The sequence below is a fragment of the Cystoisospora suis genome, assembly GCF_002600585.1.
Source record: "Cystoisospora suis strain Wien I chromosome Unknown contig_3203, whole genome shotgun sequence".
NCBI classification, from domain to species: Eukaryota; Apicomplexa; class Conoidasida; order Eucoccidiorida; family Sarcocystidae; genus Cystoisospora; species Cystoisospora suis.
In genome coordinates this window covers 25,422-50,414 of record NW_027155998.1, presented here as the reverse complement: position 1 = coordinate 50,414, position 24,993 = coordinate 25,422, and the positions used below count along the sequence as shown (strand labels likewise).

Here is a 24,993-nt window from a genome sequence, read left to right as displayed (position 1 = left end):
ATTTTGTTGTGGAGTGTTCCTACTGGTTGAGGGAGACCTTGCAGCTACCACGTTCTCTCTTCAGACTCACGAGAGTCAGCTTTCTTCCCAGGGCATGGAGTGTTTTTTTCTCTGTTGCATGCGCTAAGAGACAAGAGAGCGAAGAAGCCAGGGGCCATTCCGGAGAAGCTTTCACCTTATGTGAACTTACTTACTGCCGGATGGTTTTTGTTGTGTTGGGAAACATAGCTGTAGACTTCCGTTTTTCGTCTTTCTTGTCGATGTCGTGCCCTTTCCCCGTGTTGCTGTCTCCGGCGGGCGAGAGTTGAACACAAGGTTTCTTGTTCTTTCTAGACTGTGGATTTCGCTACAGGCGAACAACTCGTTTTTCCTTGGAGTCTTTGTTCTATTCCAGGTTTCACGCTTTCGAATCAGTTTTGTTTTTGCCGTTCGCAACAGGCGGTCTTTTTCCTCAGTTCCCGTTGCTCGCCATCATGGTTCGAAGTCCTTTCTTTTCATTTCTTTGGTATGCAGTTTCTTTCTTACTTGCTCGGTGACTGACGCCATCTTTCCTTTGTTCTTAATTCTTGTGCTTGCTCTTTCATCATACGCGGACGTTAGCGCTCCTCATACACCCGCCTGGGTCACTATCGTATGCGCAGCTCTCTTCGATTTCTTTCCGCTGGGGGGAGAGGTTCAAGGATAACGCTTTCTATGATCGCATCTCCTTACCTCTCCCTACGTCTCTTCATTCTTACTTCGTATAATCTCACCGTTTCTCCCAGCAGTCCTGCTCCTTCTTTCGTCTTCCTTCCCGCTCCCGCCTGCCTCTTCCTCACTTCTTTCCCGTGTCCTTTTTTGGGCTCTCTTTAGGCTTCTATTCTTTCCTGTATCTTTCTCCCTCTCCGTCTTTCTTTCCTTCTTCTATCCTGTCCGTCGCATCTGCCTGCGAGTCACCCCTTCGTTCCTCTCACCTCCGTGCATCGTGATTGTGCCTTTGGTCTGTTGGGCACATTTTGAGAGGTTCTTCTCTCCAACTTTTTCTCTTTCTTCTTCCTCTGTATATCTTTGTTGTTTCCCTCCACCAAGATGTCGTCTCTCTCTTCATCAGCATCGCTGTATTCTTCAGCTCCTCTGAAGAAAGTCAACTCCTTACAGTTTGGAGTGTTTTCTTCAGAGCAGCTTAGAAAGATGTCTGTATGTGAGGTGACAACTGCAGAACTCTACGAGCATGGAATGCCTAAAGCAAATGGTCTAAATGATTTACGTCTAGGGACTCTCGATTATCGACAACAATGTCGTACATGTAATATGGATGTGAAGAACTGTCCCGGTCATTTCGGACACTTGAATCTTGCCAAACCTGTGTATCACTATGGGTTCCTTGGGGCTGTCCTTCGTGTTTTACGATGTGTATGTTATGCATGTGGAAAGCTTTTAGTAGATCGTCGTGATCCCAAGTTACATCATATCTTAAAGATTCGTGTTCCTTCTCGACGTCTACGACATGTCCTTGACGCGTGTTCAGGACGTCGACGATGTGAAGGCTATCTTCCTTTATTAGGTAGTGACAATCCCTCAGGAGGGTTGGGGGAGAATAGCGGAGGAGGGGAAGGTGGAGAAGGAGGCTGTGGATGTGTACAGCCAAGATACTTCAAAGAAGGTCCAAACATCATGGTTCTTTTTCCAGATAATCGTGAAGAGGGAGATGAGGAAAGTAATGAAGATGTACGTCGTGTCTTTTCAGCAGAAGAAGCTTATGCTGTATTACGACGTATCTCTGAAGAAGATCTCAAAATCATGGGATTTGATCCAACAAAAGCACATCCGGCCTCTTTTATACTCTCGACTCTCCCTATTCCACCACTGGCTGTACGACCCTCTGTACAGTACGGTAGTGCAAGGAGTGAAGATGATCTAACTCTCAAACTTGTCGATATTGTTAAAACAAATATGTCGCTTAAGCGACAAGGCGATAGCGTCCCTAGCGCTGTTCTACAGGAAATGGTTATGCTTCTTCAATATCATGTTACCACGCTCTTTGATAATGACGTCCCTGGAATGCCCGTCGCAACAACTCGAGGCAAAAAACCTATCAAGGTAACAAGCGTGAGGACCATGTTTCAAACCTATGAATCACTTCGTCTGCTTCAGTTTACAGCCTCGTCGCTTCTGAGGGTGAAGTATGTGTCGAACATTTCTCTACAGAGAAAGGAAGGTGTTTTGGGGATCTCTTCTTCGCTGTTTTCGCATTATCACTAGCATGGGGGGTTAGAGGAGAGTGCAGAAGCCTGTACCTCACGCATTTCCTTTCTTTCTCTCATAAGAGTCGGCAGCTACGTACAAGTCTGGTACCTGACTCCTTTCCGTGTTCATTTCTTTGAGGACACCTTCCGTCACTCGCTTCAGCGTGTCGCTCACTACGCTAGTTTTCTTCCCCTTCTACCACCTCGACTTTAATCCTCGCTCTTCCACGTCTTGGTTGTACTGAGTTTTCAACAGTAGTGGCAGTCAAGTAAAACATGTCTGGTTCTCTCGAGGACAGCTTCCGTGGAGATTCAGAGGCCTGGCCTCTTAACCTTGACAATTCCCATCCTTTCCGTGTGTGGCTGGTGCATGCATGCACGTATATATATATGTATATATCTGTCTATGTATATGCATCTGTCTATGTATATCGGTATTTTGTGCTCTCTACATTTCTAGTCTGTCAGTTAGTTCGGAGATCTGCTGCTGTGAAGACGAGTCGTTGCTTTGTATTTGGGGGTAAGGAGATGGCGTGGATCTCTTTATTTTTGTCGGGTATATGTTCAGTCTATCCGATCACGCCTTAAAGGAAAGGAAGGTCGCTTACGTGGGAACCTTATGGGGAAGCGTGTGGATTTTTCAGCTCGTACTGTCATCACGGGTAAGCAGCGGTTTGCAGGCATTCCTTCTCTAAGAAGAGAGAAAGGAGTTGTTTTATCTGTCGTGTCCTGCTTGTAAGCGTGTAGAGTAGAAGGTCGAGGATTTCTTGGTGTGTGCCTATCGGGAGATCTTTACACTTCGAAAGCAAAAAGAAAGACTAGGTGGTGTGTCCACTCGAGAACAGCTACCTTCACATTCTCTTTCCTGCACAAGCGTCGCGTCCAACGGGGGGAAAACTCTCCTCTCCCTTTTCCTCTCATTTTTGTCACCGTAGGGAGCAGCTCTTGTCGCGTGGTCGTCTCTCGTTTTCGAGAGACTCTACGTGTTCTCTATATATTAGTACAGGTATATTGTGTATGTACCTGGGGGAGCAATCTTACATCGCTGGCTTCTGCTTGGTAATGCTTTTTTATTCGAGAGGATTGCCAAGATCGTTTTCTCCGGGAGCTTGAAGTCGCTAGGAGCGCTTCAGTAAGGTGTAAAACATTTACACGTAGACTGACTCCCCCCTCTATATGTGGTAGCCCGCGTGCACATACACTTCACCGGTTCGAGTCTATGCACCTGTTATGGTGTTGAGCCTCCCTGTTGTTGTCGTCATGTTTGCGATCTTCTCCCTTTCCTCGTCCCGGACATTCCTTGACTCTCTTTATGGTTTTCTCTGAAGTTCCTGTGCTTCTGCTTCATCTATCTTTATTCAAGGCAAGCGAAGAAAAGATATCTAATATAGTTCATTTTTGCACCTGGTGCACTCCGTGGTCTTCTTTTCCTTCAGGTGACCCCATGCTGCCTATTGACACTGTTGGAGTACCTAAGAGTATTGCTATGACGTTAACGTATCCTGAGTTTGTTACACCTCTCAACATCCAGCAGCTTAAACAGCTTGTTAAGACTGGGCCTTTTGACTGGCCTGGTGCCAAGTATGTAATTCGTGACGACGGGAGTAGGTAAGCTCAAACTCACATACCTTTCTTTTCTCTTCCCCCTTTCTTTTTCTTTCTGACGATGTGCTTCGTATCGCCTTGATGTGAGTTTTGCTTTCCGATCATACGGTGACGAGTATGTATGTATCCATATACTCCTTACTCTCTTTTTCTATATGCACTTGAGGATGTGGCCTCTGTCTGCATAGCTTCCTATCTCTCATGTCCACTCCCCAGCTGGTTCACAGGACTAAGACGCCTATATGTATGTGTGTTTGGGGATGGTCATCCTGACATCTCCAGCCTCTCTCTGTACATGTGGTTTTCTCATATGCTGTCCTCACCTGTAGATTTCTCCCTCTATATACATCTGTACCTCTCAATGTCTCTCTTTTCTCAACCCGTCTCTTTCTTTAGATGAGAGTCCTTCTTTTACATGTCTCTTCTTTGTTCTTTCACTGATCAGGTTTGATCTTCGGCATGCAAAGAAAGGAGGTGAAGTTGTTTTGGAAGTAGGCTATCGTGTCGAGAGACACATGAGAGATGGTGACTTCGTTCTCTTCAATCGACAGCCGTCTCTCCATAAAATGTCGATCATGGGTCATCAAGTTAAGATTCTTCCTTATTCTACTTTCCGCCTTAATCTCTCCGTCACATCACCATACAATGCTGATTTTGATGGGGATGAAATGAACTTACATCTCGCTCAAAGTGAAGAGACAAGAGCAGAAATCAAGCATCTCATGAAAGTTCCGAAACAGATTGTCTCTCCTCAAGGAAACAAACCGGTCATGGGTATAGTGCAGGTATGGATCTTGAAGCAAGGTTGTGACTCTGGACGGAGAAGGGGGGAGAAGAACCGAGGTTAAGTAGAGACTGGATATTCACCTCATTATCTACAGTACAACTGTCATGTCTTTGTCAGTCATTCTTCTGTTCTCCGCTTCGATGCTTCACGAACTGTTTGTCTGAGAAAGGACCCTGGTTTTTCTTCACTCTCCATCGCCACTAAACGCGAAAGCCAAATCTCACCTACTTTAATATATATATATATACATATTTGTACATATATAAATGTATAGGTTTATGTATGTATATATAGGTATACCTATTCGTATGTATGGATATGGAGGTGTAAGGTATCGTCAGGCGGTATCTAAAGTTAGATAAACTCTCGTCTCACTCTCAGTCCATCCATTCACGTAGAGCTTTCGTCAGTCCTCGTCCCTCGTGTGAGAATTAGAACGACTAGCAGGGAGAGAGAGAAGAAAAGGTTGCTTGATTGCACCCCGTCTTTGCTTTCAAGTCGGCACGACGTGTTTAGTCATCTCTCTCCCGGTCTGTTGTGACCTTTGCTGTATGTGTATCTCTTTCTCTTCCGGTGGCTGTCTTAAAAACCTACTTGTCTCAACAAGAACGGCGTGATTTTTCCTTTGAAAAATGCCGAGCAGTTCTCTCACACGTGCTATAGGATGTGTACGTACACTGTGTAAGACGAATCCTCTGGAGGCGCGCCTTCCTCGTGTCTCGTAGTTCTCAGAGATTTTTCTCTTGTCTTTCTTACCGTAGTATGTCTTTCTACTTTATCACTGGGTATAGACAGAGCGTGAGTGAGAAAGGCGTAACGAGAAGAAGAAACTTAGAGAGAAGAAAGAGAAGGCAACGAACTATGTTCTTGTGTTCTCTATTTTCTTCCTTTCTCTTTGATACCCGTCTGAGATGTGATTCTCATCGACAACGAGGTTCTCTGTTTATGTTTTTGTTTTTTCCTCCTGTTCTTTTTCTCTTTTTTCTCAGGACTCTTTGTTAGCGACGAGTAAATTCACACGTCGTGATACATTTTTGACTAAGCCGATGGTGTATAATCTTCTTCTCCAGATCCCGTACTGGAATGGCGTTGTTCCTCCCCCAGCGATCTTTCGTCCTGTACCTCTTTGGACCGGAAAACAGTTATTCTCTCTTTTACTCTTCTTTGACGCTTCGTCAGGAGGCTCAGCAGGTGGTAGTGCCAAGTCACGCATCAACATGCAGAAAGATGTAGGGACAGGTTTAGTTGTTGATCGTAAGAAAGAGAATCTCTTTGTCAGTGAAAGAGACGAACGAGTTATTATACGTCAAGGTGAACTGCTAGCTGGAAAGATTTGTAAGAAAGTTGTCGGTTCAGCTAGTGGGTCTCTCATCCATCTTCTATGGCTTGAAGCAGGACCTGAGAGAACCAAAGACTTTCTCTCAACTCTTCAAAAGCTCACGAACTACTGGTTATTACATGAAGGATTCACGGTAGGATGTAAAGATATCATTGCCAATGAAGAAACCAACGAGAAAGTCAAGGATATTCTTGATCAAGCCAAGAAAGAGGTGTTAAAACTCACCAGACTTGCCCATAGTGGACGTCTTGAATCGCAACCTGGTAAAAGTTTACGAGAAAGTTTTGAAGCAAGAGTGAATAAGGAGCTCAACAGTGCCCGTGAACGCTCGGGGAAAGTCGCTGCTGAAAGTCTTGATGAAAGTAATAACATCATGGCTATGGTAAGCATCAGAGTGCCGAGGGAGGAGGAAGAAGAAGAGGAAGGAAAGAAAGGCAACGGGGGAAGGAAAAGAAGGGAACAAGTTTCAATCGGCAAGAAAAACATATCTCACCCATGTATATAGGGCGCATGTATGTGTGTATCTGTGGCTGTTTTCACACGGAGAAGTACTTCACATCAGTAGGGCCGTATGGTACCTTCTGGTCTGTATACGTACGTATATATCTATCTATTTGTATGTATATATCTAACTCATGTGTATACATGTGTATATACATATATATGGATATGACTCGGTTTATGACGATGACAGTGGTGCTGTACGTCGCACTGGATGTCGGGAGTGACAAGGAGGGAAGGTTATCTGTTTTTTTCTTGTTTCTTTGTATTCCAGTTCTAGCTAGTTTTTGGTACGTAGCGCTCTATGGATGCAACATGCACTCTTAAATTGTAGCAGATAGATCTGTGCATGCGTCGACATATCATTTGTACACTAGCCAGAAGTGCATACACGTACACCACGTTCGAGCCGTCACTCCTCAGTACTAGTCTTCTCCATGTACACTTCGAAGCAATGGAAGATCCGACCTTTTTTCATCCTCATTCATCATCTTCTTCTTCGTCTTTTTTCTTCCTGTCTTCACGAAAGAAGGAGAGGGTTTAATCCTGTCTGTCGATCCATTTGTGACTCCATTGCATGTGTTGTTATCGGTTACAGAAAACCTAGCTCTACGGATCATGTACTGTCCACACAGACGCTCAGTACGTATGCCGTGCATCTCCATCTTATCACTCACCGTGATGTGAGTATTTTTCTTTTTCCTTCTCTTGTCCGTCTTCTTCGTTTTGCTCAGGTGTTAGCAGGGTCTAAAGGAAGCACGATTAACATCTCTCAGATTATGGCATGTGTAGGACAGCAGAACGTTGAGGGAAAGCGTATTCCTTTTGGATTCAATGAAAGATCTTTACCTCATTTCTATAAGTTCGACTATTCTCCTGAGAGTCGTGGTTTTGTTGCGAATAGCTATCTCTCCGGATTAGAACCTCATGAGCTCTTCTTTCACGCTATGGGTGGTCGAGAAGGTATCATTGATACAGCCTGTAAAACATCTGAGACAGGGTAAGCTCACCCGCCGCAGTTCAATCCTCTTCCATCATCTTTCTTCTTTTTCTTCGTCTCTTCAAGAAAGAAGGATAGGGTCTAAGTCTGTCTATCTCTCCGTTCATGACCCCATTGCATTATCGGTAATAGAAAACATACATCTACGGATCATGCACTATAGGCAGAGACACTCGGTACAGTCTGCATCTCGTAGGATGTCTCTGGTTTGTGGTGACCTTGTGCTTTTTGCCTTTCTGTGGCAGTCTATCTAGAAGTAGCTACGCCTGCACAGACATAACGCTGGAACCACACTTGTGGTTGTTATCATGAGGTTCTATTTCTATCACACATTCTGATGGTGTTCGTATCGAAGAGACCTGAGGGAGAGAGAGATTCAGTAGTTAGAGCTGAGGGGTTAGTCTTCGTTCTCCTGTCTACATGAGCGGCGGTGTGCACTGAGAAACTCTCTTTCTTGTTATCAAAGCCGTAGTAGTGATTTCTCTAGGTCTCGATCTAGGACTCTAGATCAACGTGGATACGAATCGTGAGTGTTGAGTCGTGTTGATCTTGTAAGACTGCAGCTAGATGATGAAGTGAGTCCCAGCAGATCTCGCAGAATGCACGTTCTCTCTGTGTTTTCTGTTTGCCAGTCGCGCTTCCATCACACTCACGAAGAAAAAGAAAGAAGATGTGATCGAGTTATCTTAGAAAAGCGAGAAATAGGAGAGAAAAATCCACTTGCTTTACGATCCATGCGGTGGGGACGACTGGTGAGTTGTGATTCACAATGGCATTACTGATTATCTCGTTCTCATACTCCAAAATTGTATGGTTGGGTGTACGTACAGCTGAATCCCTGTACGTCGTCCTCATAACCCTCACGGCAGTTGAAACTCATTCTTTTTTTTTCCTCAATATCTCTCTATGTATTTCTGTATCTGTCTTTCTTTCTCTATGTACCTATATATGTTTCTCTCTTGTTTCTGCCGTTTCTTGTTTTCCTCTTCTCTCTCTTTCAGATACATTCAAAGACGTCTAATGAAGGCTATGGAAGATGTGATGGTGCACTATGATCGTACTGTGCGTAATTCGATCTGCGAAGTTCTTCAGTTTCTCTATGGAGAAGATGGCATGAATGGAGAATACGTGGAAGATCAGACTGTTGAACTGATGCTTTTAGATAACGATAAACTCAGAAGACTTTACCGGCACGATGTAGAACAACAAGAAAGTTATGGGAAAGGATGGATTCTCGACGAGGAAGTTCGGACAGAAATCTTGACGGATTTCGAACTTCAACAAGTTCTTGAAGAAGAATATGAAGCCATTAAAGAAGATAAGAATCGGCTATGTCGACATATCTTCAAAGATGGAGAGACGAAACAACATATTCCTATCAATGTTTTACGCTTACTTGAATTTGCGAAAGCTCAGTTTCCAGCGACTCCAGAACAACTAAGAAAGCAAAATCCACTGGAGATTGCCAAGAAGGTGAATGAACTTCTGCAAGAGAAACTTGTTGTTGTCAAACAAACCAATAAAACGGATACCATCTCTGTGGAAGTTCAAGATAATGCGACCATCTTCATGAAAGCACATCTTAGAACGGTCCTCAACTCAAGGCGTCTTCTTGAAAGAGAACGACTAGGACCAAAAGCCTTTCAGGTCAGTCAACATACAATCCGCTTCTTTCAAACAAACAGACAAACAACCATTCTCTTGTCTGTTATCATTGTGTCTCCTTGTCTTATCTTTATCTAATCTTTTTATTGTATCTTGGGATTCTCTTATCCATAGAGGTAGAAAGGAAGGAGAGAGACGAAAGAAAGAAAAAAAAGCTCGGAAGAAAAGATTTACACACTAGAGAATGAAGAATAAAAGAAGAATGCTATTCCTTCATATAAAATAGATCAGACAACTGACGTTTCATATCTCTAAAGAGAGAAGAAGGAGAAGAGTTGGAACTCTCCTTCTATCTTACTTATGCTGAAGATGGATTGTATTACACACCATCTAAAGCTCACTGTTGTATCGTATAGAGGTAGGGTGACTGTCTCATCCGCTTCTCCGTCGTCTACATATCTGAATGATCATCTGAGAGTTACGCCGCTTGAAGGACAGTGTCTTACTATCCCTTCATAACATGAGGTTTCGACTTTCTCCTTTCTTCTTCAGAACGTATCACAGGAGACACACTCTGTTTGCATGAGTCTCCCCCGTACTGGTCTGCTTACGTTTTTTTTCCTTTTCTCTTCTTCGAATCCTTCTATCAGAGTACAGGTGATGAGTTCTTTCATTCTCATCTGTTTCCTTTTCTCACCTTTTGTTTTTCCTTTCTTTCTTTTCTTCTGTTTGTTTGTCAGTGGTTGCTCGGTGAAGTGGAGAGACAGTTTCATAGAGCATTAGCTCATGCAGGTGAATGCGTCGGAGCGATCGCAGCTCAGTCTATCGGAGAACCGGCGACTCAGATGACTCTAAATACGTTTCACTTTGCTGGTGTCGGAAGTAAAAACGTTACGCTTGGAGTCCCTCGTTTAAAGGAATTGATTAATGTAGCAAAGCAAGTCAAGACACCTTCCCTTACCGTGTATCTACAGGATGATATCGCTGTAGATCAAGAAAGAGCTAAAGATGTCCAGGTAAGGCAAGACCCGGCCAGAGGAAGAGGAGGGGGAGAGGCTGGATGAGAGTCAGAAGACGACATCTTCCTTCTTTTCCTCTCTCTTTCGTTCTCGCTTTGTCTTCGGTTCTTCTGCTTTTCTTCTTCTTGTCTCCCACTTTCCTTTCATCTCTTTGTTCGTCGACCTCTCTCGGTCTTCGTGTATGTAGGGGAAGGAAGATAGATAGAGAGCGAGAGAGAGGGTATCAGTTGGATAGATGAAGATGATGGGAGTCCTTAGTGCTTCTGTGAAGAGACAGATCAAAGAGAGGTAACATGCATGAAAAGGAGGATCCGTTGACCTTGGTGAACAGCATACGCAAGAAGATAGTATCAGACATTCTCGTATAGGCGTCATGTCTTCGCTCTTCTTGAACTGTAGCTTGGTGAACAGGAATTATCTCATGTGATGGTGCTTCTAGTAAGGATGTAGGGATAACAAGCGTGAGTCTACACGTATCTTGGTCCGTATTCCTTCACTTTTAGTAGCCTTCTTGTTATTCCAGTCATTATAATTCGTCGGTCTTTTCCTCACGTTAACTAGCTATTGACCTCCAGTCGTACTCCCATTCTTGCACAACAAGCCGTTTTTCAGCTTTCGTGTACGGATGAATAGAGGGAAAAAGAGAAGCAGCCAAGCTCGACTCATACATATATGCATGCGTGCATGCATGTGAAGTTCGAGAGACTCTGGGTAGAGCGCATGTAGATAAATAGATAGGAAGAAGAAGAGATGGGACAAATACTTCTCTTCCTGCATGCTTTTCCGTCTTTCCTTTCTCTTTCCTCCTCTCTCTTTTCTTTTATCACGAGAAGAAAGATATCGATCTATCTATCTTTCTTGAATCTTTCTTGCTTGCTTTGATGTATCTTTTTCTCCCCCTCTGCCTCTCAGTCCGTGTTGTCTCGTCTTTCTACTTCCTTCTATTTGTCCCTACTGTTGTTTTCTTCTTTCTTTCCCCCTTCAGACCCACTTAGAACATACAACCCTTGATCGAGTCACCGTCATGTCTCAAGTGATCTACGATCCTGATCCAACAGATACCATCGTTCCTCAAGATAAGGAATGGGTCCGAGACTACTATGAGTTTCCAGATGATGACGAGCTTCCTAATAACCTCGGTCGATGGCTTTTACGTATACAGATGGCAAGTAAAGTCATGATCGATAAGAAGCTGACGATGAAAGAAATTGGTGAGAAGATTTTTATGGAGTTCCCGAATGAAGAGCTTGACTGTATATGGACAGATGATAATAGTGATGATCTTGTCTTGAGGATTCGGATCAAACAACAGCCTGGTGCAGCAGGGACGGATGGTGTAGGTGGAGGGGGTGGAGGCGTCGGTGAAGAGAAAGAAGATGACGATATCAATGAAGCTGAAGATCGATTCTTACAGAAATTAATGGTACAGTGTTTAGCTGGCATCACGCTTCGAGGCATCACAAATATCTCCAAGGTCTATATGAGAGAAGAAGCAAGAACGATCTACAATCCACAGTTGGTACGTTGTTATACGGGGATGGAGAAGAATTAAGACTCCCTATTTTCATCTTCTTTTCTTGTGGGTTTCTCGAAGGAATGATCAGCACGGATAGATGTCATTTTAGGTCAAGACAGATGGGTAGATGGATGAAAGGAAATTTACAGGAAGCCCGTTGAAGTGTTGATAAGGGATGATGCACGGAGTCGTGGTAGACATGAACAACGTGTGTGTCCGAGTAGTCTTCTCTGTATGGACATGGCAATACCGGCTAGCACCCGCTGTCTTCCTCTCTTTCATATGAACTTGTTGGCGAGGGAAGGTATGATGAACGAGGATTCTTCCAGAACAAGGAAATTTCTCTGGTCTACCCGCAAGCTTTAGAGGGAGATAGATAGACAGATCGATGAGAAATGGAGGTGCATTTTTCCGAGGTGGTATATATGGGAGGTTGTATAATCTGTATCGCTTGATATTATTGTAGTCCCTTCTTAGGACTGCAGAAAGTCTGCCTTCGGGTAGTTGCCCTACACATGTGTATGTGTTTGGTATGAGGTTGGTTTTTTCTTCTTTTCAAAGGAGATCCGGTGGAGATTCTCGCCGGTTGATTCTGCTGTTACTACCTGTTGTTGTCGTTGTGGGTGTGAGGTACAAGTTTTTGTCTATGTCGTAATGTGTGTGTGTGATGTGTGAATGCTGTTGTTCTTTCTTTCTTTGTCTGTTTCTCAGGGCAAGTTTGAGAGAACGAACAACTGGGTTCTAGATACAGATGGTTGCAATTTGGAGGATGTTCTTCCTATCCCGATGGTGGATGAGACTCGGACGACGTCTAATGACATGACAGAGATCTTTCATGTCTTGGGTATCGAGGCTGTACGTCGTGCTTTACTGAGAGAGTTAAGAGCAGTTATCTCCTTTGATGGAAGTTATGTGAACTATCGCCATCTAGCTATTCTGTGTGATACTATGACACAGAAGGGATATCTTATGAGTATAACAAGGCATGGTATCAATCGTATAGATAAAGGCCCACTGATGAAGTGTAGCTTTGAGGAGACCGTTGAAATCTTGATGGAAGCAGCTGTCTTTGCTGAAGTCGATCATTTACGTGGAGTCACAGAGAATATTATGGTAGGACAGCTATGTCCATTAGGAACAGGGTATTTTGATGTCATGATTGATGAAGAGAAACTGAAGGACGCGTCACATAGTCTAGATATCTTAGGTCCTGGAGGGTTAGGTCCTGGAGATCTTTTAGATGGATCAGGAGGTGGATTATATGGATCACCTTCGTCAACAAGTGATCCTTATATGATAACACCAGACGGTTCTTTCACACCACATCAACTCACTTCCGTCTTTTCTCCTATGCCCTTTTCAACTGTCTACACATCTTTTGCAACAAGTCCAGCGAATCCTCTCTCACCGACAACAGGGGGGGTAGGCGGATCAAATGCTGCAGGTGTAGATACACAACAATTAGGTGGGAAATTCTCTCCTACCCAACAAACTCCAAGATCACCAACTTCACCTATGTCACCTCTTACATGTTTCTCACCTCGAGATCCTCATAGTCCACTGTCACCATCTGGACATGCAGGAGATGTTTTCTCACCAACATCTCCTATCCTGGGAAGCGCATTAGAAACGTCTTCACCTTCTTATTCCCCTTCATCTCCTCAGTCAGCTTACTTTGGTAGTGGAGATGGAAACTCATCTGCAGTTGATATGGTCATGTCTCCGGGTGGAGCAGGAGGAGGTGGTCGACAAGGAAGTTCATATTCACCAACATCCCCAACATTATCGCCGTCATATTCCCCTTCATCACCTCCAAGTTATTCTCCTACATCCCCTGCATATTCTCCAACCTCAATTGTCATGAGTGTTGCATCCCCTGCACCGGATGGAAAGACGCCTATGAGTCCATTCTCTCCTAATAATAATCCCATGTCTCCTCATTTCTCGGCTTCTTCTCCATCGTATTCTCCTACGTCTCCTGTTCAACAAAATCCAACATCGCCTACGTCTCCGTATTCTCCTGCATATTCTCCAACCTCTCCTCGTTACTCTCCAACATCTCCCATGTACTCTCCAACCTTTGCTCCTTATGCTCAAAGTCCCAGCTATGGTGGAGGCCCAGGCCAGGGACCTCTATCACCAAGTAAGTGAAGCATGCGCTATTGAAACAGAAAACGCGGGAGACTTCATGGAATATGCATGGCTCTAACTCGTAGTAAATGTGTGGAAGGGAGGAGGTGTGAGGTGTAAGTCACATTCATCTTGATCTATATACAGTGAAGGAAAAGATGGTCATTTTGAGCGGTGTACGGACAACGTGAACGGACAGGATATTAAGCATGTATACACATCTGTGCATATATCCTATGGGGTCTTGTCACACCGTATAGAGAGGCTTCTCGTTCTCTACAGTTCTGTGTTCGTGTTGGGGGTATACTTGATGTGCGAACACTTGTGGTGGAGTAAAGGTCATGTAGGTATTGCCCTCGTGCTAAGGGCTTCTCTGCAACATGTGACGGTTTCTCGTTTTTTTCTTGTCAGAGTCTTCGTTCTGCGAGTTGCTCATGTGTTTCACCATGCTTAGGTTTCAACGTCCAGTCTCCAAGATACTCTCCTTCGCCAGCAGCCTATTCTCCGACATCACCAGTCCCACATGGAGGGGTAATGTCACCAACGTATGACGAACCGCGAGGTGGAGCTGGCAATTACTCCCCTACCTCTCCGATGTACGAAGCAAACGGTGAGTGATTGCTTGGGAGCACCGAAGCTACTTCTCGAGGTTGTCTGACAACAGATTGTAACCCGAATTCTTATCTTTGTGCTGGAGGTCATGTACCAGGGAGTATGTGCAAGCATTCTCAAGGGCGGCGGATGCAACGAGTAACGTCTGTCACTTTCTTAGTACACAAAAGAAGGAGAACAGGGGCACCAGTGGTGGTACTCTGACGGAAGGGTTGGAGTGTATCACGGCTTGTAGTCTCCCCGGCGCTCAAAGATCGAGAAGGAAACACCGGAGACAGCCGGGAACGCCGAGAACACCACCGGCCAAGGAGAAGAAGTCGCTCTCACGCATACTTGCTGTAGGCGCGGGGAGTGGCGCCTGGCTTGGCCTGTTTCCCGGGAGAGAGATAGTGAAGGTGCCGTGCAATAGCTGGAGACTCTTACAAAGAAACGCAGCGGAACACCAAATGGGTAATGGCTAGCTCGGCTGCATGTGCCGTTCTGTCATTCACACGGGCGTGCTGTCAAGCAAGCGGTTCTTCCATGAAGACAGTCAGGTCAGTCACCCAGTCTCAACATCTGTCCCACTTTGTGTGTTTGTTTTTACTTCAGATCCCTTCTCCCCGGATCCGTTTGCGGCCGAGGTGGTAGACGAGGAAGACGAGGAACAAATCTTAGATAGTCCCACCGCCGATGGTGAAGGGGACATGCAGCAGCAGGGCGATACAGAAGCCTGACTTCTCCGTCCCCAAAACTGATGAATCAAACGCCTTACGGGGGGCATGAAAGCCCCCCCCCGCCCCCCGGTCTTTGTTGTCTAACCGTTGGAAAGAACTTGTGGTGTGGACAAGAAGGCTTCAGTTCCTTTTATGTGCACAACCGCACAGCTGAGACGTGCACCACTTTTTATGAGGCAGGTGACGCTTGGTTATGACCTGAATTTCGTGAAACAGTCAATCGGAGCTTCGTGCTTAAAAACAGGTGCAGTTCTGGCTCTTGCCTTTTGGGCCGTCTTTGCAACGGGCGTCTGTCTACGGAGGACGGTACCTCAGCTAGGCATTCATTTACGTACAGAGGTGGCGCAATAGGAGGACTACACACAGAGTGAGGCTAACTTGCCCGACGCCCTCCATCGGTGAAGGTTTTTTTTTGATACTCTTGCCGTTGACCAGGAAACGGGAAATCTGACATCTTGTCGCAGCGCAACGACAGCCCCACATTAGCTCTCTGTGTTCATTACAGAGAAGTGCTGATACGAAGAGGCTCTAATGTGTTAGTAGTTCATTCTGGGTTCGAGGCAGTATTGACCAGGTTGTGAGGGACTGTGCTTCGCCTGTCAGGTGCAATACAAAGCAGCTGAACTCCTCAAAGTTAGCGCGCATTGGGTGACCACACAGTAGACTCTCCCGAGCCTGGCAGTTTGAACAACGGCAGAACAGTCTCGCGGCGATTGTTCGTAACTCTGATGAGGAAGTGCTGCCGCTGGTCTCGTCGGTGTCGTTGTCTTGGCCGTGGAATTGCCAGCTGAAAGTCTCTCTGGCGCCGCTACTCGGCTGTCGAGTTTGGTCGGAGCAGTCTTTTGCTACAGCTGTTTCTCGCCCTTCGCACCTGGCTCTACCAGAACATGTGTGTAGAGAAGCCGTCACCTTGGTGAGGTTTACCGCAGAAGAGCATTATCCAGCTTATTGTCCCCCTTTCCCCCATCAGTGTCGTGGTCAGTGCTCAGTTGCACGCTGTAGTGCATAGCGTGAACCGTGAAGCCCGAGGCCTTGTTGCGGCGGAAGAGTCGTGCACCTCAATAAACAAGCCTGCGGCTGACGGTTTGGCCGCTACCGACCATCAGGTTCTTCTACCACACGTGCGCGGTGCCGCGGCCCTCAGAAAAGATGTAGCCCCTGCAGAGTGTCGTACGCAGCTCGCCGGGAACGGCGAGCCAGGGCCCGTCACCACATGCGGACACAGAAGCATGCATACGCGTTTGGGTCGGCAAACGTGGCTTTTGAGCGCCGCAGTTCCACTTTACTGCTAGAGGCCACGTCTGAGCGCCGCTCCCTGGCGGCAAAGCGTGAATTTTGATGCTAGGGCGAGTTGTGCTTTGTTGTACACCATATGCGCTTCGCGTGGTAGCACGTCCCACTTGGCCCGTACTGCTGGGGCTAGCAAAGGTGTCTTCTTCGGACTGCCGCTAGTGAAATTGCGTAAAATCTGCTGTGTGGATTTTCCCGTCCCCAGTCCGTTTCTCCTGTGTACTCGGCTTTTTGCCAAGCCAGCGGCGGAGGTTGTTGATGTGTTGGTGAGCTTTCGACGGCCTTTCAGGACCTCTTCCATCTTCTTGGTCATCGGGCCAGTTTTTCGCTTCCGCGCGGGTCTTCGGATGTAGGCGGTAGCTGAGCCAGCAAGATGCTTTTTGCGTCGCCGTTCTTGCTGGGATTGTGGCGGCAGTCCATGGTCCGTTGCGCGGACAACACAGGAGTTATCAAGGCATGCATCATTGGCATTCGTAACAAGTACGGGACGGGAAAGATTGGAACTCGAATCCGTGTATCAGTACGCGACAAAACTCCGGAGTGCACCGTGCCGAAGATGCCAAAAGGCATAATTGTCCGGCGGAAGAAAGAGTCGGCGCGGAAAGACGGTAGTTATATCAAGTTTGATGAAAATGCCTTCGTTATCATCCAAAAAAACAAAGCACGTGGCACAAAATTGAAAGGACCAGTTCCTATGGAGATTCGACACAACTGTAAGAGTCTTGCAAGGTGGATCTTCTGAGAGCGCTTTCCGAAGAGACTCTGGGTTACCGGACGGACTACTACAGTCCCTGGGCAGCTCCTCTAAAAGGCGATTGCTCGGTTGCCTCTGTTGGCCCGCGCCTTTGACGCAGGCTCCCTTTTCCGATCTGCTTCACACGGGGGAGCCAACTGAGTGGTTGTTTTCCTTCTGCTTTCTTGGTCTGTACCGCAAGTGTATATCAGTGACCTGGCGATGAACACGGGGTCGGCCAGGTAGCAGGGGTTCCCACCCGTGACTGCGTGCCGTGATCTCGTGGCCGTAGGTGCGGTACAGACCGATGTCGTTACCTCCGTCTAATATTTTTTCTTGACCAGCCTACTTTCTCGTGCCTCTGAGTACTCAAGAATCGAACCGCCGCATTCTGGTTGGTTGGGGGCCGCTTGCGCACCGCGAAACTGGCGGCCGAATGATCCCGAGCTCTGCGGTTACGTCTGGAGTTGAATGCGAGATTGGCTTTCCCAAGTTTCCCAGACTGAGTGTCTGCTTGCAGTTTAGAATAGGAAGTCGCTATCATAAGACTCACCCCTCAAGCTAAACGAAAGTCTTGCTCGAAGGCGGACCTCAGACGGGCGCAGTGCTCTGTGTGGCATCCCCCGTGTGTTTGCCTGACCAAGACAGGATGCATACCTATCGCAACTCGTTGAGTCGAAGTCATAAAACATGTCAGTGTGCGTGGCGCTCTTCCGATGAATAGACTTGCTCTTGTCGGATGTAGGGCAAAATCGCTGGCAATGCCAGTGTTTTCGTGAGGGTCGCTTCGAAAAGTGGACAGGTCTACACTTGGCCTGCGCACCGGTCTGCCTGCTTAGGTCTAAGGGAAGAAGCTCAGTTGATGCCCGAACGGCTTGTTACTCTACGGGCCGCAGGGACACAGTAGCCGCGGCGCAAGGCCCACATCTTACAAGGTGAGCGTACTTGTGACCAGGTCGAGTTGTTGTTTTAGGACAGCGGAGAAAAGGGACGAAGCAAGGATATAGCAGTCTTCACTCGCGGGCCCTGCGCAAGTATCGACGCGATACGAGTAAAAACCTGGGCCTGTATGGTACGGCAGCGTGGCCACGCTTCGTCGCGTCAGTATGGAGCTACCTGCGACTCCGCTAGAGCGGCACAGGACACGTGTCGCCCGAGAAAGGCGTGTCTACGCAGTGCATCACAATGCCGTTCTTTTTGGCGTAGAAGTGCCCGGGTAATGTTAGCCCCTCACCGCTTAGGGTACTCTCAGTGTGCGCAAAGAACCGCAGCTAACGCCTCCAAAGATAAGTGCCGGCGTCAGCGCCTCGCAAGGTTTCAGCCAGCTTGGATGCTCGGGCCCTTACGCTCGCAGTGGATAGCGCGTGCAGAAGACGGACAACGGAACATCGCGAGCTCGGGGCGCACATGCAGTTCGCCGTTGTTTCCGGTGCATGTCGTCCTTTCTGTCGATTGTCCCTGCAAAACTCGCTTAACTTTGAGCAGCTCTTCAGAGAGACTCCGCTCAATTTTCTTCATCTCCAGAGGCTGCTAACGTTTTCCAGAATGGAAACCCGGTGGACCCCTGCATAGCTTCGGACTGCGTCGCATGCGTCAAGAAGTCGAGTTTTCACGTGCATGCCATAGCTCTATACTATTTCTCGAAAGACGGAAAGGGTCTTGCGCTTGTGCCGAGGATTCTGAGACTCCCTGTGTACGAGCCTGGTTTTTCTTCTGCTGTCTGTATTTGCTACAACCCGCCGGGTTAGGCCGTCCGCCGTGAGTAAATTCAACGCCGGTACACACCGGTGACACCAGGTAGCGATCCATATCATTGGTTCATCTCCCTGAATACCTATTTCTACCCGCTCTACGAGGCGCTGCCGAATAGGTTCTCCCGCTCCCAAGCGATTTCCTTTCTTCTGGCGGCTTCGTTGCGGTGCTTGGCCATCGTGAAAGTGACCGTTTCTTGCCCCTGCAGATGGGGTTGGAGATAATGGTTCTTTCTTTTTTCCGTGGTGACAAGTCCCCCGGAGAACGTAGTATTTCTTCAAGATGTGGCGCTCCTTTCCACGTCTTTCTCTCTCTTACCCGAAAGGGTCTTTTCATGAAGGAAATATAAATCCATTTGCAGACGTACAATGGTGAGATATGGTCGCAGTCTGCGGCGAGAGTCTCCGTACTTCCTCCGACGTGTTGCATGTCCTGCAGCAAGGGAAAAGTGGTTGTCGGTTTTCTCTTGCCTAGCGTCGATCGATCCCGAGTCTCTTTTCCACGATCGCTCAGGCTTCTCAGCCAGGAGACGCTGTCATGCGCCGGGGAAACTGACTGGGGGCTACCGTATTCTCCTCGTGTGAAGAGCCCTCCCGTAATAAAAGGACGTTTCCTCTCGGACGTTGTCCGATTTTCGATAGACAGGACAGCTCCGTTCGTGCTTTTCACCTTTGTCTCGCCGTCTATAGCTGTTTACACGGACACGTTCTGAAAGTCCTCTTGGGGGGGGTGACCGTCCGCATCACTCGTGTTGTTGCGTGTAAGAGTGTATCCTTTTCATTCGCCTCCTCACACCCGTCACTTCCTCTCTCTTCTTGTTTTCACGTTTACCTGTTATCTGTCCTCCAGGATTAGTAGACCCTTCATGAAGCGTAACATGCCTCGTGACCACCACCCTCTAGCGAAGGACTACACAAGTCTAAAGGCGTTAACGATGCTTGATGAAGAAAGTGGCAATCACTGGCATGTCTTAGATGCCAAGGGAAGAGTAAGCTAAGAGAAAGAGGGCGAAAGGGAGACAAGTTCCTTTCCGAACTCTACTCGATCTCCCTTATCACAATCCCACGAAGTTCAGGTCACATAAGACGCCCGTCTGGCAGTGTACAACGATGACTAGACATCGCGTCTCCTTGTCTTCATCTCATGGCGGGGTTGCTGTAAGTTTAAACTGGCGTTCATGGGCGAGTGTGTGCTCAGATGTGTTCCATGGGGGCACGCTTGTGAGATATGTGAAAAGAGAAAGTGTGCTTCCGTGTGCATATTCATGATACGTGTGCCTCCTAAAAACATTTGATCTCTCTCTATCTTGACGCATGTTAGGATAAATACCTAAACGGACGTCGCCTTCCTGCGAGTAGTCCGGTCGAAAAGGCTATCCGGCACGTATAAGATATACGCATGCCTTGTGCAGAGCCTCGTAAAGGTGACGATGTGTCAGATCTCCGTTTGAAAGCATCCGTCGCCTCTGCCACGTTTTTGTAGCAGACCTGTAGAAGCTGGATTGGGTGTACATGCATACATACACCTGTGCCGTGCTTTGTGCATATATATATATATATATTTATACATATGTATAGATGTGTTTCGATTTGGCCGTTCATCATGCAGAGCGTAGGAGGTCTTGCGGCTCAGATCGTTCGGCTACTGCAAGGAAAGCATCGTGTGGACTTCACACCCCGAACAGCAGCCGGAGACAGCGTTATTATCGTGAACGCGATTCACGTGAAGATGGCAGGGCATTCGTGGGATACAAAAGTGTACAAGTTTGATAGAAAGAGTGAGTTAGGAAGTGCAATGCGGTGTCTCTTGACGTGCGAGGTTCCTTGTATGTATCTTCCTTTGAATGCAACGTGCAGCGAAGGTTCTACTTTCAGTTCGACTTTTTTCCCGTGGAGCACACAAGATAGTTGCGCTCTCTTCTCTTAGAGTAATAGACATTCTCAGCACTTGACCAGCGGTGTGCTCTCCGCACTGCGTACCCGCTGGGTAGATTCCTCGTATCATCTGAGCTTATACCCGGGGCGGATAGATGGTTCAGATGAAGGGGAGTCTCTCCGTGCTGACGTATGGAATCAAGTACGAGGGTGTGGATCCATCCTAACTTGGTTGAGTATCTAGGTGTCAACGAGTGAGTACAAGCGTAGTAGCTTTCTCTCTTGATAGCGAACACATCATTACCTTATGTAAGCTCGCGACGATGGATTTGTGTGGAGAAGACGTCGTAATGCGGTAACGGATCAGAGAGAGTACAAACAGGGTATTGTGATCTTGAATCTCCGAGGTGCACACAGGTCTTTCTTTTTGTTAGTAAGGTAAATCACTTGAATGAAGAACGAGATGACTGATAGAAGAAAGGCAAATCACGCGTGAGAAGCAGGCTAGTCACGCATCTCATGTCCAAGTGCTGCTACGCACTTCGCGTGATGACCCGACTTGCTCGTGATTTCATTAGTCTCCCAAAATGTATGTTAGTTGAGGATTCACGAGTTAACGGGGCTCGTGGCTGACCCGCCGCTGACTACGTGTACGAAGTCGTCCTCGCCGTACACGCATGGTCATGCTGTGCTTGTGTGGTTCTTTTTTTCGGTTCACCAGCCCATCCCGCAGGTCCTAAGATCATCACTGCCAAGACCATAATGGCTCGGAATCCTGCAATGATTGTACGTCTTTTTCCTCTATAGCGCCACAAAAACACCCAGGGTCCTTGAAAGATAGACAGATTCTAGTAGTAATGCCCCATGGAGCCGAGGTCCCTCGCGATATATGAGTAGAGAGGCAGAGTTTGTTCGCCTGCAAATCGTGCGTCTGGTGACCCCGACTCGTTACGGTTGAGTATGGTGTTGGCTGGTGCCGAGGGGAAGCGATCTGAGATGTCAAAGTGACGGTGCTCAAAGATACGAATAAGTCTTTTATTCTGTACTGACTATCGTTGTCCATCCCCAACCACTTCCGAACTCGGAGATCTTACTCTGAATAACAAATATAGAACCTGAAGGTGCTACGAGGTAAGATACTGCGTTAGTTCGAGGGAACACTACCCCTGAGAGTTCCTAGGGGGAGGGAGTGCTGAGCAGACCGATGCTACTCGGGTAAGAACATAGCTGCTGTGTGGCTATGATGCTTTGCTTCTGTGGCAGCTCAACTTAGCTGTCAAGAGGATGTTGCCGCCAAACCGCCTTCGTCAAGTCATGTACAGGTGAGAGGACGAAAAGCATCGAGGTCCACTCGTGATTTGTCCCCCTCCATGACGGGGTGGATAATGATGAAGCTCTCCGTTGATCGCAGAGCGCCACGCTGCGTGCGCCTTCTTTTACGTCTCCCTATGCTTGCATGGCTTGTACATACATTAATTGCGTGAGAGGGTCACAGACATTCAGCTGCTGCTATCTAGTTCGACAGCGAGGTAATACAACTAAGAGCGTAGCTCTTTGGGTTTGATTGTAATCGGGGCTTCTAGCTGTACCTTCGAAAGCCCTAGTAACAGTCTACGAAAGTAGCTTCGCGTACTTGCTCTGTCGCTGTTATAGCTGCTTCCTGCTGTCTATCTTCGCTGCCTATGTCGTCGTTCGATCTGTGTCCAAGCATTGCCTGGGAAGCACACGCTGTTAGGGTTTTGCTCATTTACGTACACCGCTTGCGGGTACCCGTTTCTCTCGCCTAGACAATTTTTTGATGAGGAAGAAGGGACTAATCACGCCCCGTAAACGCAACGGCAAGTACTCGTATTGTTCATTTGGTTTCCGTGGCCTTTCTCATTGGCATTCGATCACCCCCGCTTCGCACCCCTGAGCGGACACTTGAAGATTCCGGTGGCAGACATCTGTAACGCTCGGCTCGGCCATGTTCGAGTTGTCAAACCGGTTTTCTTCCTCAATCTTCTCAAGCGTGTTGTAAACCCCGGGGTTCACAGATCTATTCTTCCTTGTGAAAGAGAATTCGTCGCGGGCACACGGCGCCTGTTCAAGGCAAGCCTAAGAGAAGATGTTTCCTGTCACTCAGTCTTTTCGTCTATCGATATTATTCGGGGCTGACTCTCCTTCAGCCTTAGTGAGCTGACTTCTATTCTCCTGTCCAAGCCGCCGCTCTTGTCCCCTAGTCTCTCCCCGGTGTGACAGAGAATGAGCGACTGTGGTTCTTGTTGTCCTTGCAGGAAGCTTTTTGTATACGCCGGAGCGTTGCACCCTCACTGGCAGATTCCTCAAGTCATCGTCCGTTCGACTCCACCGGCGGAAGTGCCGTTCTCTCCTTTTTCCATTGATTCTGCCGATCCTGCTGCAGCTATTGCTCGAATCTCAGCTCTTGAGGCAGCATCGAAAGAAAACCGTGTTTGAAACAAAACACTTCTTTGCACGGCTTCAGATGGATGTCCGACAAAAGCCGGCTTTTTGCCCATCTCAAAAAGGGGAGACGGTTAAGTCTCGGTTCGGATCAGCGTAGACGTTTTCGGATTAAGGCACGAACGTTTCTCCGTGTCTGAAGGAGTAGACACATTTTCAGGTGGAAACGGTTACATCCTCGCGAGGGCGTTCCCTTGCTTCCTTGCGGCCCTGTCGGGTTCAAATAAGCGAGGTTCCCCAGCAGCACACGAGAGAGACAAAAGAAAAGGATTGAAACACCGTGCAGTCCCGCGTCTAACGGGAAGTCTTGCTTGATGCCATGGCTGATTACGAGTCTTCCTTATGAATGGTTCCCAGCGTCCATGCAGTTCAAGGTCCCTCATGTAGGTGTTTTGTCTGATAAGAGTGGAAAGGAGATGATAGAATTGAGCGTGGCCTGAGTGTGTGTAAACGCTTGCTCACGGTTCGCCCTTCCTCTCCCCCCGTGAGTGGTAACAAGCTGTACTAAGGGTGCTTTTTCATGGTGGCGGATAGGTGAGCGCTGAAAAGGCCCTCTTAGCGGGGAGTAGTTCTCTTCTGCTTGTGGCTGATAACACGGATGTGCCTGGGCCTGCAGCTCTCCAGGGGGATACAGGTATTCCCTGATTTTACCTCGGAGTTATCCGGTCTATTTCTGTGCGTGGAGTTTTAGCCGGAGCGATGGAAGTCAATGCTTTTCATACAGCAGAACATCCTTCTCAGGCCACTGGGACGTTTGCCCAAGTGACCTCGATACGGTGCATGCAGATCAAAAACTTCTGTGCTCTACGTCTGCCGCTTAATGACCAGCTTTCACATGCGTACTGGCCTAGAGCTGGCAACGTCTCTACATGTGAGATGACACCTGTTAGTGGAACGGAGAGCGAAGAGCAGTATGCATTGAGTATGTATATATATATATGTGTATTCAATGCCAAACAGTTTGCTTAGCAAGCACTATTTGGCTTGTGAAATAGGTTCTTCCGTTGCGTTGACAGGTGCTCGGTGGTTTCACCAGGGGTTGTGCGAACTGCTGCGACAATTCTTGGCATGAATTCCCGCAACAGTGCCGCTGCCCTTACCTCTGTTATTCTTCTGCCACTTTTCCGACGTCCCGTCTGGCCACTCTGACACCTGGGCTGAAAGACTTGCCGTGTCGAGCGACACAGAGTTACGAAACAGGCGTATGTAGGAATGTTGTCTACGCCTATGTGCTACTATGCGTGTGCAAGGTACTAGCCGCGCTGATCGCGAGTAAGGAGGTAGCCCGACTGGAGCGTCGAGAGCACCGTGGTATTGTGCTACCGCCGCGCCAGGCAGGCGGCCAAAAAACTCTCCCGGTTCGGTGTTGAGTAATTGAGTAGCTGGTGCGGCTGCTTACTGGAGAAAGAACGCCACCTCTCTGGAGGAAAGAGGACGTCCTTTTCGTTGCGCGCAAAGTACTGTCACGAAAGCTGTTATGCTGAAGCCAAGAGATGAGCAATAAGTGTTTCAGCTAGCAACATTCACGGGGTAAGAGAGGATCGCGGTTGTCCCGGGTCGTGGTGGAGCTGGCGCCTGCATGTGTGCCGTGACAACCTGTTCCCACCCTGAGTTCATAAGCGCTGTACTCAGACTAGCTTCCGGCTGTCGTTGTGGCAGAATTTTGTTAAGGAGTATGCTCTACGAATTCGCACCGCTCGCGTGTAGTTACCGCAGTCTCAGTTCACCAGACTACATGTGCGTTTTCCCTCGGCCTGTATAGGTTGCTGTGAAATGGCTTGCTGGGGGCAGTGATATGCCCGCCAGCCTGCAGTGCTCACTCGGCT

At 47.5% G+C, this 24,993-nt stretch overlaps 3 protein-coding genes across 3 annotated transcripts; all 3 read left to right on the top strand.

Annotated features, from left to right (window-relative positions):
• Window positions 1–182: 182 nt before the first annotated feature.
• On the top strand, window positions 183–15,087 carry CSUI_006354 (dna-directed rna polymerase ii largest). Its single transcript, XM_068066517.1, has 12 exons — window positions 183–2,079; window positions 2,794–2,887; window positions 3,662–3,833; window positions 4,276–4,615; window positions 5,607–6,338; window positions 7,192–7,457; window positions 8,459–9,104; window positions 9,803–10,078; window positions 11,067–11,600; window positions 12,309–13,740; window positions 14,182–14,337; window positions 14,931–15,087. Exons 1-12 carry the CDS (start codon window positions 1,069–1,071, stop codon window positions 15,053–15,055), a joined length of 5,784 nt encoding a protein of 1,927 aa, XP_067921506.1. The 5' UTR covers window positions 183–1,068; the 3' UTR covers window positions 15,056–15,087.
• Window positions 15,088–16,218: 1,131 nt separating this feature from the next.
• On the top strand, window positions 16,219–17,558 carry CSUI_006353 (lsu ribosomal protein l14p). Its single transcript, XM_068066516.1, has one exon. It carries the CDS (start codon window positions 16,719–16,721, stop codon window positions 17,085–17,087), a length of 369 nt encoding a protein of 122 aa, XP_067921505.1. The 5' UTR covers window positions 16,219–16,718; the 3' UTR covers window positions 17,088–17,558.
• A 775-nt stretch (window positions 17,559–18,333) lies between these two features.
• CSUI_006352 (50s ribosomal protein l13) lies at window positions 18,334–23,777 on the top strand. The gene is made up of 6 exons (XM_068066515.1): window positions 18,334–19,201; window positions 19,680–19,818; window positions 20,439–20,607; window positions 21,426–21,490; window positions 21,968–22,026; window positions 22,981–23,777. The coding sequence occupies exons 1-6, from the start codon at window positions 19,113–19,115 to the stop codon at window positions 23,159–23,161; spliced, it is 702 nt and encodes a 233-aa protein (XP_067921504.1). The 5' UTR covers window positions 18,334–19,112; the 3' UTR covers window positions 23,162–23,777.
• The last annotated feature ends 1,216 nt before the right edge of the window (window positions 23,778–24,993 follow it).

Excerpts from the sequence above, each read along its gene's own strand:
- CSUI_006354 (XM_068066517.1), top strand. The coding sequence starts at position 1,069 with ATGTCGTCTCTCTCTTCATCAGCATCGCTGTATTCTTCAGCTCCTCTG. Across the intron at positions 6,339-7,191 it reads GTAATAACATCATGGCTATG|GTGTTAGCAGGGTCTAAAGG; the intron begins GTAAGCATCAGA and ends CGTTTTGCTCAG. Across the intron at positions 10,079-11,066 it reads AAAGAGCTAAAGATGTCCAG|ACCCACTTAGAACATACAAC; the intron begins GTAAGGCAAGAC and ends TTCCCCCTTCAG.
- CSUI_006353 (XM_068066516.1), top strand. The coding sequence starts at position 16,719 with ATGCTTTTTGCGTCGCCGTTCTTGCTGGGATTGTGGCGGCAGTCCATG.
- CSUI_006352 (XM_068066515.1), top strand. The coding sequence starts at position 19,113 with ATGTGGCGCTCCTTTCCACGTCTTTCTCTCTCTTACCCGAAAGGGTCT. Across the intron at positions 21,491-21,967 it reads CTCGGAATCCTGCAATGATT|CTCAACTTAGCTGTCAAGAG; the intron begins GTACGTCTTTTT and ends CTTCTGTGGCAG. Across the intron at positions 22,027-22,980 it reads CTTCGTCAAGTCATGTACAG|GAAGCTTTTTGTATACGCCG; the intron begins GTGAGAGGACGA and ends TTGTCCTTGCAG.